The sequence below is a fragment of the Centroberyx affinis genome, unplaced genomic scaffold (assembly GCF_046629955.1).
Source record: "Centroberyx affinis isolate AG114_WGS23_722 - 3 ecotype Tasmania unplaced genomic scaffold, CSIRO-AGI_Caff_v1 ptg000583l_1, whole genome shotgun sequence".
Taxonomy (NCBI): domain Eukaryota; kingdom Metazoa; phylum Chordata; class Actinopteri; order Beryciformes; family Berycidae; genus Centroberyx; species Centroberyx affinis.
In genome coordinates, this window is record NW_027279223.1 from 65,085 (window position 1) to 82,798 (window position 17,714).

The window sequence follows — 17,714 nt, forward strand, 5'->3', positions numbered from 1 at the left end:
GGGCACATGTGGTTTCTGCGTCACTCAGGCGTCAGGAGCAGTACACCATGGGTATCCAGTCCTCCCTGTGGAGCTGCAGCATCACGCCACCAATCCCAGAACTGCTTGTGTCTGTGAGCTTGTAGACATTCTAGAATGTTATGGTTGGCGAGATCATCAGGAGTGCTTTGATGTCCTGCAATGCTGACTGTAGTGCTGGACCCCTTGTCCGTGTTGACTTAGATTTCAGTAGTTCATACAGTGGTTGGCCAACTGTTAATAGGTTGGGAATATACCCCCAAATAGTTGACCATGCCCAGAACTCTTTTGAGTTCCTCTATTGAGACATTCTCAGGCGGTGACAGCCAACACTTGGTGGCTTTCTCAGGCCATTTGTGTCCATCTCTTGGCCAAGGAAGTGTAGCTGTCTCTGTCTCAGTGCACACTTTCCTGTGTTCAGCTGGTTAACAGACTCCAGCCTCTCCATAACCTGCTGCAGGCTGTGGTAATGCTCTGTCATGTCTCTTCCATGTGCGATAATGTTGTCCATATAGACTGCTTCCCCCTGGCCTCCATTCTATCCAGCTCCTCCTTGACAGCTTTCAGGAGCAGGATAGGGACCCTGCATGTAGTGTGGACTGCGTAGGACTGGGAATTCTCCTGTAGCACAATTTTCACTGGCTCTGTCTTGAGTAAGCCAAACTCTACCCCACCACTGTGGACCTCGTTGACCCATTTAGCCAGGCCCTTTTCAGTAGTGACAGATTGGCTGAGTAGGTTATTAACGCACTCTCCTCTGATAGACTTTGAAAGAGCATTGTTTGTTTTTAGCCCCATGACAGCAGGGGCTCTGTGGATGGTATTGTCGGTCGGTCAGTCGCTCTGTTCACAAACTTTATAGGTCACGTGACCCCCAGGGAGTTAGACTGCAGACACTCAAGTGGGACACCCGAGATCAGTTCCCAGACCCTTCCACAAAATTCAGCCTTGCGGGGCTGTTAGACTCTTAGTCTTGTTGTAAAACTGTATGCTGGCAATTGGCCTAGGCACCTCAAACAATGCTCGGGGCCACTCAATATAGTCCTAATCCATAGTAACTGTATCCATGGAACCAGTGTCGTGAAAGTGTCTTCACCAGAAAATAACATTCATGCTCAACATCCTCAGTGACTTCACACAACAGTTTGCTTTTATACATCTTCTCCCAGTGACCTATTTCACTGCACCTGTTGTATGTAGATGTAAAGGATAGACATCTTTCCTGTTCCTTGTGTTGTGTTTTACCACATCTACCACACTTACTGTCACGTTCATTGTCTTCATTGTCTTTGGTGCAGTTTACTCTGTCTTTGTCCCTTTGTTTGGTCCTCCATTTTGTGTGTTTCTTGTACCCCGGCGCCACCTCCTCTATGGCACATGCAGCCTCTCCTAGCTGACTGATGTGACTTTTTTACCTCCTCTGATGGACCTCCTGTACCACTGTCTCTACGGTGAGGTTCAAGGTGAGTTGTAGTTGGCAAGACAGTTCTTTATGTTCTCTGCCATCGTTGATAAAAACAGGCTCTTTTGTGGATAAAGTTCCATTTGGGTATGTATCCACGTTATCCATCTCAAACTTTACTGTTTGTCTCAATGTAGTACATTCATTCAGTCATGAATCCATTGTACAGCTGCTTTGCGGCAGCCTTGCTTTTTGACATAGCTCCACCACACTACTTAAAGAGTAACTAAACCCCACCTAAATCTGTGGTGAAGCCTGACACCTACTGGTGAAAAGTAGGGTACTGAACTGGTCATCTGCTATTGGCTGGTCTCTGTGCCAGCCAATAGCAGATGACCACTTCAGTACCCTGCTCTTCATGTCAGGCTTCACCACAGATTTGGATTTTGGGTTTAGTTGGTCTTAAAGCATAATGACAGTGACAGCACTAGATTGATTCCTTTTGTCACATAATTTTTCTTTAATGTATGTTTAATGTCAGTATATATTTTTTAAGTATATCTGTTATGTAATTCAATCTAATTGTGATAGAAAGAATATTGTATGCTACCTTGTATAATGCAGATTTTCTGTTATAATAGAAGCTTTAAATACAAATATGTACGTCTCCAATCTGGTGCTTGCGTCATAAATGTTATCAGCAGTTTTACTATCACAGTTTCCTTATGAAAATACTTTTGGAAAAACACATTTTCATCAATTGTATAGCTTTGTTACAGGAAGAATAGAGGATTGTATTCATATATCTATTACACTTGAAGAAGCCAAAAAATATTTTTGCCATAATAGGACAACGTTATTGCAGGTATGGTCAATAACAAACATTTTTCCAAAATTTGCTAACGTGAGCAAATCCAAAATAAATGCAGTACTGTTTTTACTTTCAGCCTTACTTAATTGGCACAAGAATAGAAAATGAATAGTAAGTATACTGGAAACCATATATCAATCAAAAGCATCACATAACACGGGATATAAATCAAAGAAACCAGAGGGTAGGGATCATAAATATGTAATGAATGATCATATTTACATCTCTGTGGTAGAGACAGACAAAAAGCAAAGTTTCCAGCATTTGTGCATAGTTATACAAACACTGCAAAGATGACAAATGTTTGCAGTATATTCACAGCTTTCTTGCTGTTTGAGGTTGTAATAATAACTGTTCACATTCTATATCAAAAACAGAGAAATTTAAATGTAATAAAGTCTTGATTTTGTCCTCATTGGTTTGCTTGTTAAATTCGTGTATGTGGAATCTGTCCAAAAGACTGAGCAAACTATGATACAATTAGTTTCTAGGAAATAAAAAGCATTTTTGCATCAACTGCAAAATTACGTCATTGCGTCACCGCCAGCGAACGTTTGCGTCGGGACTGGGGCACGGAACTGTAGGCAGGGACGACGAAGGATCGGAGATGAAGGGGAAAGATGGAAATTAAACGGCGATTGTAGGACTGTGGTTGTAATTCAGCGAAAGTGCAATTATTTCTAACTTGAACACAAAGCAAAGGTTATATGAGGAGTCGCAGAGGAAGTGCTTTAATCGCGGTAAGGTAGCGAATGTAGGGAGAGTTGGGGAGGGCTGTCGCTGCTGGGTTTTTTTGGAGAGGGAAAACAACATGGCTGCAGTGGAGCTCGAATGGATCCCAGAAACACTGTATAACACCGCTATCTCGGCTGTGGTGGATAACTATAGTCGCTCGAGAAGGGACATACGCTCGCTTCCAGAAAATATACAATTCGATGTCTACTATAAGGTAAGATTTGTCAGCCCCGGCATGTCAGACGTATCCGACAACTACACGACTGTCTGAATTTGTGTAATCAGCTGTTAACGTTACTACTAGCTAGCGACAACGTAAATAACATTCATGGGGTTCTGACTGACTTAGCCTGCTAACTAGGTTAACCTTACACCTTTTCTGAAGATTCTACCTAGCGAGTTTGCCTAGCTATCTAATTTAACATCTGGTAACGTTAACGTTAACTAAGAAATCATAACCATGGCTCCTTGATTCATAAGCTGGTTAAATCAATAACGATAGTTAAAGCCATTTGTATATAATACAGTGCTGTCGTGGCTTTGTAGTTTTGTTTCTAACCTGTGAAGAGTCTGTGTTGACCTATCAAATCCACCCACCTAGCCTCGATCTTGAATGGGGAGACCGACGCGCCGAATTCCATTAACAATCTGACAATTTAAAGGTGCCTTTCTTATCGACCAACATACCTGGTATAATACATGGGCTAAGACCTTTTACGAGTCGTTAGGAATCATTCATTATCGCGGCATACGTCCAGTAAACAAAGCAGCATTTGTTTAAATAACATGTTAACGTTTATAAATGGATCCTCTGTTATTCCCAAGACCTTCTTTCAGCAAAATACACCACAGTGGGAAATTCCAAAAGTTGAAATTTTGCCGGAAAAAGTACCGCTCGGCGGGTCATATGTATGCCGAATTACCAGATGCTCCAAGCGTTTCGTAAAAGGTATTGAGTAATGCGCTATCAAGCATGTATATTTTACTGGTAAGAAAAACAACATTACATGTTCAGATTCTTGAATTGGTTTTGGCGAGACTGCGTCTCCATACAAGAGAACGGCATGTATTGGGGCTAAAGCTTACCCAGGCCTCTCCAAATGTAATGGCTACCAACTAAACGGCACTTAATGCGTTACAATTCTACTCAGTGTTGGAATAAGATTGTGTTTAGGTTACTATGTCACCTGCATATGTGAACATTTAAGAACCATTGTTTTAAATTTCTTTAAGAGGAAAGAGGTGCATTAATGTCTTTCTGACAGGCAACACTTATCATTTGGCTGGCTACCTTAATATCAATAAGGTAGATCATCAAATGAAATTTTGGTTGTTGGTAATGATCTCATGATATTGTTACCAGTGAAACCTTAACCAACACTTTGGCTATTATCCAGAATACCCTGTTCATGTAAACACTGACAGGGCGATTTTTATGGGCAGAAATTTAGTGTCATCAGAAACGGAAAAAGTGAGAATTGCATTTATTTGAATTTTTGATGCGTGAATTTAATCATTGTATGCAAAAACTGAAACTGAATTTCAGAATTTGAATTTGTATTGTATAATGTCAAACCATATGTAATGACTTGAATTGAATTTGGTCATTATTGCCTTCAACTTTAGGCTACTTTAGGTTAAATAAAGAACTGTTTTAAGATGTCAGCAAGAGATGACACGTTTATGCCTACCATATATGAGAAGACATTAAGTCTGACACACTCTCATACTTAACAACAATCTGTCTCAAGTCATGAGGTTTTAGTCCTAGAGGTGCTCACCGTTTTTTTTCAGAGATTTGGGACTAGTCCCTTGTTTGCATCACGCAGGTTGTCAGCGCATGTGAAGGATTATACAGGCTCAAGACACTGATAATGGACTATGATGTTTGAGTGTGAATGAAGCTACAGCATCCCCCTCCTCCACCATCCACACACACATACAACAAACCACACATGGTCTACACTGCACAGAGAGAGAGAGCGAGAGGTAAATGTAGCTAGGTAGCTACTCTCGTTTTCTCCACAGCTCCACCAGTTTCTCCTCCAGTTCGATGGTCCGGCATCACTGTGTTTACTCCTCTGTCTGTAGACTAGAGAGTCTTGTCACCTGTCACTACAGATGCTATGTCAGCCAAAGACAGCTCACCTATTGGCTATTGACAGTGTAGCATTATACATCGCGTCGTTGACCATCACACACCGTTTGAGCCAAGCCTAAAGACATAAGATAATATTAAACATGTTTGATTTTGTTGTAACGGTCAAGATGAGAAAAAGACAGCATTAAGATGCTCCAACTGAGTTCTCCACCTAACAGTTGTGGTGAGGAGTGAATGACTTTGAAAATATGACTAAAACGGTGAAATCGCTGCAAATATTGTCTAGTGTAAGGTCAGCATTAGCTAGCAAACGTTAGCTAGTTAGCTTTAGGATATCTATAAATAGCTAGCTAATGAAACTACAGAAGTTGGATATATTAGATAAGTCACTGGATATGTTAGATTCTGGCGATTACAGTTATCACCCTTCCATGTTCCTTATTGTCATCCCATCCAGAAAAGTCTTGTCAGCAGTGTTCCCCAGTCACAGTATTCTAGTGCCATTTAGCCGTTTTTATAAAACTCAAGGGTCGTAATAGAAGTCTGTATTAATCCAGCCTCCCATTCATGTAATTTGACAGTTGCCATGGTTATTACCGGCTATTAAAGAACAAATGAAATGGTAATCTGAGCTCCCTTCATGGCCATGCCGTCTCATGAAAATGAAACATCAGTGGTAATAATGCAGCCTGAACAGTGGTAGGGAGCATCCCGTTGGTGAATATGAGCCAAATACTCAAGGGCATTTGTCTTGAACACATTTGAGGTGGTGATTAAATATGATTTGAGTCCAACGCATTTCATCACCATAGTTGCTATAACCCATTGGGGTCACTGTGCCTTTTTTGATTCACTGGCATGCTAATCCGTCATAGAAATTTGTAAAATATTACCTTGAAAACGAGCCCTCAGTGCTTCCATCAAAATGTGCACGCAGAGTAAGCGAATGGTTTTTAAATTATGTTTTCATTTTTGGCCAGTATGCTTGGAAATGGCCTTCCCTTTGCTGGCCAAGAAACTGTCAATTTTCTCAAGTATATCTCATAGAATCAACTCAGCCAGCACACCTCTATTGGATTGGCACATCTTCAAACTCAGAAAGATCTCATGGCAAACACTCAAGTACTTTTCATTCAGAAATAACAAAACTCCCAGTGCAGCCGCTTGGCTTCAGAACACTTGGATTATGCTGTTTAGAGTACTTTCATGGTAATGTTTTGTCCTTTTTGTAGCTCTAAAGCCATCTTTACAAAGATAATTTATACCAGCATAAAAAAATGTCCTTATCTCGACCTAGTAAAAACAACGGAGCAGAACCGGGATTTATTCAGTGTAAAGTAAAGCCCGACAAACGCAGGTACGAATGCCATGGCAACCATTACGTGCCATGTAAACATTCAATCAGCTGTAGAAGAAAAGCAGGAGAAAAGCCCGCCCCAACACAGTGTTTGTTCTGTTTAAAGTAAAGTTGGAGCAATACCTGTGCAAACGCCATGGTAACAATCTGTCGCTGTGTTTTCTACCGGACGTTTTGGAGGATGATATTTTGGTGGCCAACTGCACATTTTACCAGCCCAAAACTGGCACATACTGGCTAACAGAAACCCTGGTCTCTCTATTCTGAGTGATTATGGGGTGGTGCGAGAAGCTGCGATCTATGTAATGGTCTGGTGCAGCAGGCAAATCATGTATTTTTCACTGTTTGGTACTGCCTTTCATAATGTTACATAGTTTTGATGAGTTAACACAGCTAACTAGAAAGTGCTAATTAGGTAGAATGAATCGAAAAACAGAAAAAACGAACTAAAATACCATCAGAGCTTATCATCAACCCCAATGATGGATGAAAACATTCTCCAAGCGTCATTTTTTGAGACAAATTCCTGCAGCCTTTCCAAAAACAGTGTCTTGAACTATTGTTCATGAAGCAAAATCACGTTGGTAGGCACTCAAGGAAGCATGGAAATATGATTGGCCGTTGATGGCCGGTGACCATGGAAAGTTCGACTGTGGCCAACTTTTTTCGGGTGACAAGCTTGTTGACTGTCCACACATTGTCCGAGTTTCCTTTGTCACTCAGTTCTATAGGAAATTAATGGACTTGTTGATTGTGTTGCTCACAGTGTGGAAGCACGATAACTTTTTTCCAAGTTATGGACACATTTTCTGATTCAGAGCTGCCAACACTGCCATAAAACTCTTTTTTTTTGGTGTGAAAATGGGTTACCTTGTAATTTTCCTCAGCCGCGGCACCAGGAGCCCTCAGGATGGTGTGGCAGTACAATGCTTCAATCAGTTTTCCAGCACTTTAAACTCCCCACCTCAACACACATGCAAACACAAACAACACTTTTTACTAGTCTTCTGGACTACCCAAAGTTCATGCCTAATTGTGGCTAGGCTATCATTATTTATGTTTGGATATCACAAATGTCAATTTCAATGCAAAATGTGTTTTACACCTTAGTGGGTTCTCAGTTCCTAGTTCATCTACTTAGTCCGCATCTTACAGACTGGGTAGGGCCCTCATGAATACATATAGCCTAATAATCAGAAATACAAACAGTAAGCAAAATCAGATACAGAAATCTGTTATGTTCGGTCAGTCTGGTCAATAAATCTAATTTCTCTTGTAGATCACATCTCAATGGTAATTTTGTTTCCTTGTCCCTTTATCATGGACATAGCTCATTATTTAACTGCCAGTATTTTGTATGTATTTCTGTAGCCTGTATCACTCCTTTAGCAGGAATGTGTGAAAGAGCACAGACATGTTAACTATAAATTTTAATTTCTCTGAACTACAGTATTGACATCACAGGCGCACATCAGAAGAAAGAGTGTCAAAATGAGGGAGAATACCAGAAAAAGTGGGAACATTTACAGAAGTTACTTGTCAAAGTTAAAGAAGAAATGAAATGTTAATCTGAGCTCCCTTCATGGCCATGTCATCTGATGAAAATGAAACATCAGTGGTAGTAATGCAGCCTGAACAGTGGTAGGGAGCATCCCGTTGGTGAATATGAGCCAAATGCTCAAGGGCATTTGTCTTGAACACATTTGAGGTGGTGATTAAATATAATGTGAGTCAAACAGATTTTATCACCATAGCTGTTCATAACTCATGACTAATTATGGCTAAGAGCACAGACAAGTCCATCATGCTCAGCTGGATGGATTTGTTTTGTCTCTCCCTGCCACCAAAATCTCTAACCTCGCAAAACTCAAAACAAGCCACTTGTGAGCCCGTGTGGCTTTTGTTTACAAGTCCTGGTTCACTTGTAATGTTGCAGTGTGTGAACCCAAGCGAACCAAACACAAAAATACAACAAAGTGAACTTTTCCAATATGGTTTGGACCAAAGAAAACAAACTGTAGTTGTGATCGCACCCTAAAAGTGAGAGAGAGAGAGAGAGACAGGGAGAGAGACCACAATAGAACCCACCGTTTAGAGGCAGTGAAACTACCAACTTCCAGCTCAGCACATTTTGATGACATGCCAGACATCAGCGAATCACTTTGTTTGAACTTCTGAACGGCGGGGAGCATTTGCTGAAGCCTCCCTTACAAACAAATCCATAATTGGCGTGTCATTTGTGGTCAGCTTGTATTGTATAGGCTATTTGATATTTTCAGATGGCAAAGGGTGCTACATATATGATACTGGTACTGATGCTGGGACATAGTAGCAGGGGATTTGAGAAAAATAAAACTGAAAAAATGAGTGGATGGCCTTGAAAGTACTTCATTTTTTAAAATACAAATGTAGCACCCAAATTCATCATTGCTGTCTCCATCCTTAGGACCTTTAAAGGACCACAATGGAAAGAAGCTCTCGAGCTTTATTGTGTTATCCTTATGTTTTTTAAAGTCCCCATGAAATGAACCCCCGTTACTTTTACTTCCCGGAAAACAGAGTATCTGTAATGGTGACCTCACGATGCACCAGTAAATATAAAGTCCAACCAAACTGCCTTTCTCTCCCTGACAGACGTTTGAGTGATCCCTCACTGCATTATGTCCCGCCCCAACATCCTGTTTCAACAGGAAATACCTCAAATCAAGGAAGTAAAGGTGCCATTTCCTGGGGTCTTTAAAACTCTACGTGAAGATATTTTCTGGCTGAATTCTCCTCCTGTACTTGTTTTTAATATTATCAAATAAATTCAATCAGTCAATCAACCCTAGCATCAGGAACAGGAAAACCCTGTGATGGAGATTTGTGTTGATGCAGCAGCCGATTTAAACGATTTCTTGACTTGACAAGCTCATGAGTGAAAGATAAGGCCTCTGTGATGTCAAATTGAATTGAATTTCATCAGACAAGACATTGAAAAGCATTGAAAAGGCCTTGAATTTCATGTACAAGTGAGTGTGGGACAGAATGGACACAGGGCCCTTCTGCTGAGACTTACCCACCTCCGCAGTGTTTATTGGATCACTTGTGACCCACGGACGGTCATTGTGCTCCCATCGAAGAACTAACATCCATGTTGTTGCCAGTGAATAGCGAGTACCCTTGCTCACCTTATCCCCCCCCCCCCCCCAACCCCTCTCTGTCTCTTCAGCTTTACCAGCAGGGCCGGCTCTGCCAGCTGGGAGGGGAGTTTTGTGAGCTGGAGGTCTTTGCTAAAGTCCTGCGGGCATCAGACAAAAGGTAAGACCACAATGGGGCCGAGCCTCGCTTGAAAGCTCACACCATCCACAGTGACCCATCAGTTGTCTTGCATAACAATCCCAGAATCCCCCCCGGTCCCTCCACAGATGGTTATTAGGATAGTTTATATCAGCGAGTGAAGCTGCACCGATAATATCTGTAGTACCGTGATCGACTGTGATTCACCTCCCAGGTACTCACATTCTGATTGGCAAATGAAGCAGTGCTGATATCAATATCTATGCTTTTGGAGTGAAAAATTTCATAAGTTCATAAGCGTTGTCATGACCGTGTATGCCATGTAATTCTCTTTTATTAGGCCTAACCTACCACACTATTATTTATTAACCCATTCTGTTAAATAAATATGCTGTTTTTATATTTTAACCTATTCTGAATGATTTGTTTTTGAGTCTGTCAATATGCTGGTTGATCAGTGTATAAAAAGCTATGTCCTACAGCCTGTTATTTTTTTATTTGATTGTTGTACAATGGTTAAGTGCATAATTAATATTAATCAAATAAATACATGCTTAGTACAAAGTAAGGTATCACTTTCCCCTTTGAGTCCCCTGTTGACTCTCAACAGTGTTTCAGTAGATATTCAGCAGTGTGTCAGCTGTCAACAAGCAATGTTTCAACAGACTATCAGTTAGGTATTTTCAGTTGACTATCAACTAGTGTTCAACAAACTATCTATAGGCTGTCAACAACTGTGGTTAAGGTTAGGGCTATGTTTAGCCACATGAAAGAAATGGGTTAGGGTTAGGCACGTAAAAGAACTTGGTAAAGTTTAAGGTAAGGTTTAGGTTTAAGATTAGCCACATTAAAGAATTGGTTAGGGTTATAGGACAGTAGGGCAATTCACTCATGAAACAGTTTTATATGTAGGAATGTGTTTCTTCCTAGCTAATTGTCAACAGCTACTCAGTTGGTAGTTGGTTGGTTGAATGCATGTTGCTTGTCTGTTGAGACAAATCTTGTTGACAGTCAACTGACATGTTGTAGAGGGTCAACAGTAGACAAAGTGTTACCGTAAGTACAAAATTCTCCTCAGCTGAAAAGACTCAAAATGGGAAAAGGCGTCGACAGACTTGAGAAATGTCACCGTGCCTTTGACATGGTTGGGAAAAAGTTGTGTCTCTTGTCCACAGTAGAGTTCCCTCTTTTAGGTAGGCAAAGTACATTATTGACGTCCTGTTTATTATGTAATCAGTGCCTTATGTGTTGTGGCTTTCAGCCTAGATTGATGGGCTTTATCTGAAAACAAAGCATACAAAACAATGCTGACAGGCAGTTGTCTGCATTGTTATTCACTGTGTTGGTTTGCTTTATCTGTGAAGAGTACTGATAGACGTCTTGTTTTTATAGGCTTATATCTTCTTATATCAACAATACTCTGATTTTGAAGGTGATTTAAAAATTAGATCATTCACAGAACGATTACTAAATATCAAAGAAAGAAAGAGTCCACATGCAAAATATGTATTCTCAAAATGCAAACACTTTTCATAACTTCCATACCATACCTTTTTGTTTTTGGTCTTGAGACTGTAAGTGACACACTGAGCAAACATAGACCCTATGGGACCAGTGCAGTGGTGATCGTGACATGGCCTCCAGTAGCCTGTATCCTTAAGACTGATTGTTCCTTTATTGATTGTCAGGTTTGCATTCCACTCACTGTGTCCTCCTCCACTCTAGACACCTCCTGCACCACTGCTTCCAAGCCCTGATGGACCACGGTGTGAAGGTCGCTTCAGTCCTGGCGAACTCCTTCAGCCGCCGGTGTTCGTACATCGCCGAGTCTGACGCCCACGTCAAAGAGAAGGCCATCCAGTTCGGCTTTGTGCTGGGTAAATTGTGGTGGTGGTGGTGGTGGGCTCTTGTTTTTTGGTCATAACGCAGTGGTGAGATGCATCATTTCCCCAAGTTTCATCTAAGTCTGATAAATGGTTTCTGAGATCTCGCATGTGATGGATGAACAAACCAGTGAAGAAACAATCGGAAACACAATCCATATTCACACCCACTGATTTTATCACCTGTCCATCTCACACAATGGCTCAGACCCAAAAAAAACCGCTGACAGTTAAACGTGACAAAATGATGCATCTCACCAACGTGTTCCAACATGTATCCGCATCAAAATCACACTGACTCGCCCAAGGCAGGCGCACTACAAATACAGGTCAAAACAAGGTGACTTTTGTTACCGATTGGCCCAGAGGGGGGCGACCTGTTTACTGTTGCCTTGTCTTATTTTTGGAAGTCGGCTGGAGTAATCCCGTGTTTCAATTGCAGGCGGCTTCTTGTCTGATGCGGGCTGGTATGGAGATGCAGAGAAAGTGTTCCTGTCGTGCCTGCAGCTGTGCACTCTCCACAGTGAGGTCCTGCATTGGTACCGGGCTGTGGAATGCTGCGTCAGGTCAGTCTCAAATAGATAAAGATACATTGAACTCCCTTTTAAACTAAAATTCCCTTCTAAACATTGCTATTACACGCCTTTGTAAAGGGAAGGTTCGGGCTTGTACATCATGTTTCTCTCACCTATAAAATCTACTAATTGCAGTGATTTTTGTGATCCCTGTTGCAATACAGTGGCATTATTGTGCTTTGCCAGGCAGGTGTCTAGCTGAGTGCTATATAATCTATAATCCATCCAGAAGTCCCCAACCTTATCTTTAAGCATCTTATAAAGCATACTTTGTGCCAATATTCAATATCTTTGAATTTGACCATTTTCATGTTAAAAAAACATCCTAAAATTTAAAGTATCTATCAATCTAAAGTATTGCGTTTCCCTGGAATTTTATTTAAGACTCTCCAGTGAAACTCAGGATGATAATAATATAACATATTAATGCATAATTTTGTGGAATCTCATCAAAATGTTGTGTGTTGCATCATATCCATCATATCAGAACTGGACCACACTGAATCGCCAATATCTGATTCTTAATAATGAACTCTCAATATCAGCCCCATATATTGGCAAACCCATATTTTGTTCTATTTCCAGTGATGACTACTGGCAGTCTTTCCCAGCTAGTACTCTGCTGCCAGCTGCCAACAGGTTTCCCTGTCTTGTCTCCACAGGCTGCTTCATGTCCGCAACGGCAATTGCAAGTACCACCTGGGGGAGGAGACCTTCAAGTTGGCCCAGTCTTACATGGACAAACTAGCCAAACATGGCCACCAGGCCAACAAGGCAGCGCTGTACGGCGAGCTGTGTGCCTTGCTCTTCGCCAAAAGCCACTATGATGAAGTAGGTCTGACCTCTAATGACTGAAAGTGGCTTTTAATGCATTGAAGTTTTTATGTGTGATACCAAAAGGTTGGTGATTTACAATGAATGCCTTTTTAAGTGTGAATTTGTCTTACAGCATTAGGATAACCAAATTTAAGATTCTGATGGAAAATATTGCAAATAGAAATAATGCTTTATATAATAACATTTGAACTCTTTTTAAGCCATATGTTTTTCCCATTTTCTGCCACGTCTCCCAGGCATACAGGTGGTGTATAGAGGCTATGAAGGAAATTACACCAGGGCTGCCTGTCAAAGTGGTGGTGGATGTCCTCCGACAAGCCTCCAAGGTAACATGCCTTTCACACATCACTGGGCCATGTTCATTTATGTTACACCATGTGATTGCTGCTTGGTATACTTTTATACAGTTGTTTTGACTCGCGCTGTCTGTCCACTGCAGGCCTGCGTGGTGAAGAGAGAGTTCAGAAAAGCAGAGCAGCTGATCAAACATGCAGTGTTTCTAGCGAGGTAACAAGCATCTTAGTGGGACTTTATAATAATCAAAGCTAGTGATTACTGTTGTTGACATGAGTTCTGATTTCTTGTGTCTTGCAGAGAACATTTTGGACACAAGCATCCCAAGTACTCCGACACACTGCTAGATTATGGGTTTTACTTACTAAATGTAGACAACATATGCCAATCAGTTGCCATTTACCAGGTAGGTGTGGTCATTAGCAACGCAAGTGTTTACTCTTTACCATTGAAAACCAGTGTGGCGAATTATCCTAACTACGTTCCACCTGCTGTCTCGTGTTCCCATCGTACCCCAGACGGCCCTGGACATCCGACAGTCAGTGTTTGGGGGGAAGAACATCCACGTTGCCACGGCCCATGAAGACCTGGCCTACTCTTCCTATGTGCACCAGTACAGCTCTGGGAAGTTTGACAACGCTCTGTGAGTACAATAAGGCTCCCAACCACGGGACTATTCCTGGCCATGCTAAGTAATTACATTAGAGATGGGCTCCCTTGTAGACGGGGCACAAGACTATGACTCATACTGTGTGATGGCCTGTTCCCCAACTTGCTGTACTGACATTCATGTTATGTAGCTGCATGACTTGGGTGTGTGCCAAAGAACTGATTTGTTCACACTCACTGGCTGACTTTAGGATGTCAAGGGGCCCATGGAAATATAAGCTACATTTTTGAGTACATCTACTAATGCCCGTCCCTCTGTGCACAAGCACTTATTAACAATTGGGCAATGCTCTGACCTCTGTGACCCTGATTCAGTTTTGCAACATATGAACAGCAACGCTTAAAAACAAACTCCTTAAAGGGAACAAATCTGTACTTTCTGGGAAGTGTTTATCCTGAATAGCATACAGTAACATTGTTGCCAGCCACGCCTGTGCTCCATGCCCCGTTTGGGTCAGCTACTCTGTTTGTCCCACAGATTCCATGCAGAACGTGCCATAGACATCATAACTCACATTCTCCCCGAGGACCATCTGCTGCTGGCCTCCTCCAAGAGGGTCAAAGGTAAACCGAGCTGCCCGGAGGTCGCTGGGCTTCTGCCCACTGTGTGTAGAGGACAGTGGGAGGCATCAGACCCTCTGCTGTAGCTTTACAATATGATTATGGAATCTTTAGGGCGGATGTGTGTGTTTATCTGTGTTTGGGTGTGTGTTGAGGTGTTCTACTGTTTGCTTGTCCTGGTGGCTCTGTTAATTTGCATCACAGGTACTTGTAACAGCACAAGTTCAGATCTTGTTGACAACCTTGCTCATCCAGGGTGCACAAATCATATAGAACGAAAGGAACAAGAAAATCAGCTGCTGTTAGAGAACAGTTGATAAAGCTTTAATATTAAAAACCAGTGAGTTTCAGCTGCAAAAGCCTTAGTCAGGGTTACCAAATTGCATGCATAGTCAACAATAGCTGTATTCAGTGTCATAGAAATGGCTTTGGAAATGGCTTTTAGCAAGGCATCCATTGCTATCCTCTGCTGCATCCTCGCCAGGGTTTTGCGACAAGGTGGCACTGACTGTGACTTAAACCTGTTGTGAATGTCATGTTTTGTACCACACATCTGCAGCCTCGCATGTGTCTAAATCATCCTTTGTCCCCATCAGCCCTGATCCTGGAGGAAATCGCCATAGACTGCCACAATAAGGAGACGGAGGAGCGTCTGCTGCAGGAGGCGCACGACCTGCACCTCTCCTCCCTGCAGCTGGCCAAGAAGGCCTTCGGCGAGTTCAACGTCCAGACAGCCAAGCACTATGGCAACCTGGGACGCCTCTACCAGTCCATGAGGAAGTTCAAGGTTGGTGGAGACGTGGGATGTGTGTTGGAGATGAATCAGTCCAATCACAATGGAGAAGTCTAAGAGTGTGCAAAACCTAAATAATAGAATCTAATGTGGTAGAATGATTTGGCTTACTTCTAATACAAGGGAAAGAAATGATGATCTCCGTCTTTACGTGTGTGTGTGTGTGTGTTTGTGTGTGTGTCCACCGCACCCAGGAGGCAGAGGAGATGCACATCAAGGCCATCCAGATCAAGGAGCAGCTCCTGGGCCAGGAAGACTACGAGGTGGCCCTGTCCGTGGGCCACCTGGCGTCCCTCTACAACTACGACATGAACCAGTACGAAGACGCGGAGAGGCTCTACCTGCGCTCCATCGCTATTGGTCAGACATATCAATCATAAAGTGACATAGTTGCTTAAATACAGCCCATGATTGCGTAATACTCCACAGCTGTGTTGGAGGTGTGTCCATGATCCCACACAACAGCTCACTCATTCAAGATTCCCTCAACTGTCAAAACATACAATACCTATAATCGTACACATTCAAAATCCTTTTGATATTACTAACAAGCAAAACATTTTTTTTCAGGTTAGTGAACCCAAGTCACAGTATACCAACGCCCCTATAACTTCAAATTCATCCATGTACAAATATACAAAACATATATATATATACCAAAACACATTTTCGGGAGGACATGCCCACCCAAAAAAAGGGAAACAGAAAAACAAAAACACCAAAACAAAACAACAAAAGGCGAAAGAAGTCCATCTCTATGTAAAACAGTTTATACCGTGGTAGAAAAAACTTTTTTGGGAAACAATAAATGCTTAATAAAAATGATTCAGCTGTCCAAGAAGAATATACAATAAATAAAACAAAATTCTTCCGCTGTGTAACTAGAACATACGTAAAAACAAATTACTGAAGTGTGGGATACATGTACATAGAGCAGTGCGTGACAAACAGAGAATCTATTTGATATTCGCTGTCTGTTAGATTTGCTTCACTAGACTAGTGATAATCAGACGGGAGTAAAATGAACTAATGTTGGAGTAGTAAGTTAGCTATTACTAGCCTCATTAGCTTCTAATTAATAGAGTAAGAGACTTTAGTGCCTGCACATTGATCTCCTTCCAACTGAGGCTGTATGTATGTGTCATTGACTTTGTAAAATGTAAAACTGGTAACACGACCATGTAAACGTTACCACGGCTTCACAGGTACATCAGTGAGAAGCATTACAAAGCATTTCTGACGTCTCCCGTGTCCTCACAGGGAAGAAGCTGTTCGGAGAGGGCTACAGCGGCCTGGAGTACGACTACCGGGGCCTGATCAAACTCTACAACTCGGTGGGCAACTACGAGAAGGTGTTCGAGTACCACAACGTACTGTCCAACTGGAACCGGCTGAGGGACCGGCAGTTCGCCGTGGCCGACGCCCTGGAGGACGTCAACACCACGCCGCAGCAGACCCAGGAGGTGGTGCAGGCCTTCCTGTTGGCCCAGAGCCTGGGCCCCACCCGCCCCTGCCTCGGCTGATCTATGAGGGAAGAGGGGGGGGAAAAGACATGCGGGGCTTTAAGTCCGGGCGGTGAGGGGGGAAAAGGACACGACACGGGGCCCCAAAAACATGACGCTTAAGAAGTCACACACGGCTAATTAGGAACACACAGGAAATTCAAGCGGCACTGGCAAATCATTTGGCTGCATTTACCCTATAGTCACCACAGCCGCCAGCACACACACACACACACACACACACACACACACACGCACACACACATACACCCTTAGCAACGTAATGAAGAACTAGAGAAGACACTTGTGTCAAACCCCTCATTGACACCCACACAAACCACCATGATGAGCCTCCTAGATTGGATGCATTCACTGGCTCCCCCCCCCTCCCTGCACACACACACACACACACACACACACTCACACACACACAGAGCAGACTATTTCATTTCTCAAAGAGAAAGGAGACAAAATGACTGAAGGGGAAAAGGAGGAAAAAAAAACAAAAAAACTTCAAACGTCCTGTAAGGATGACCGACGCCCTCTCTCCTCTCCTCTTGTCTCGCTCACCTCTTTTTTTTCTTTCCGTTTGGATTTGGATGACTTTTTTTTTTTTTTCCGTTTTTGTATTTGAACCAGCGTAGCTCTTGAATGCCATGAGACTTCGATTGCGGATGAAACCATGTTGTTGTTTTTTTTTTTTTTGCCACGGCCCACTTATTTTACATGACAGTATCTGGACCGCACAAAACTACACACACACACACACACACATCCATCGACATCGCCGCTCGGGGGGTGGATCAGAAGATGGAAAAATGTCTGATATTTTTTTTG

General features: G+C 42.3%; 1 protein-coding gene across 1 annotated transcript; it reads left to right on the forward strand.

Moving 5' to 3' along the window:
* Positions 1–2,886: 2,886 nt before the first annotated feature.
* appbp2 (amyloid beta precursor protein (cytoplasmic tail) binding protein 2) lies at positions 2,887–16,898 on the forward strand. The gene is made up of 13 exons (XM_071518495.1): positions 2,887–3,240; positions 9,696–9,784; positions 11,489–11,640; positions 12,089–12,212; positions 12,884–13,052; positions 13,295–13,384; positions 13,498–13,565; positions 13,653–13,758; positions 13,871–13,995; positions 14,500–14,585; positions 15,179–15,369; positions 15,570–15,735; positions 16,636–16,898. The coding sequence occupies exons 1-13, from the start codon at positions 3,103–3,105 to the stop codon at positions 16,896–16,898; spliced, it is 1,767 nt and encodes a 588-aa protein (XP_071374596.1). The 5' UTR covers positions 2,887–3,102.
* The last annotated feature ends 816 nt before the right edge of the window (positions 16,899–17,714 follow it).

Bases quoted from the DNA above. Each gene is read 5' to 3' on its own strand.
- appbp2 (XM_071518495.1), top strand. From the start codon at position 3,103: ATGGCTGCAGTGGAGCTCGAATGGATCCCAGAAACACTGTATAACACC. The intron at 13,996-14,499 runs GTGAGTACAATA...TTTGTCCCACAG, and splicing joins GGGAAGTTTGACAACGCTCT to ATTCCATGCAGAACGTGCCA. The intron at 15,370-15,569 runs GTTGGTGGAGAC...CACCGCACCCAG, and splicing joins AGTCCATGAGGAAGTTCAAG to GAGGCAGAGGAGATGCACAT.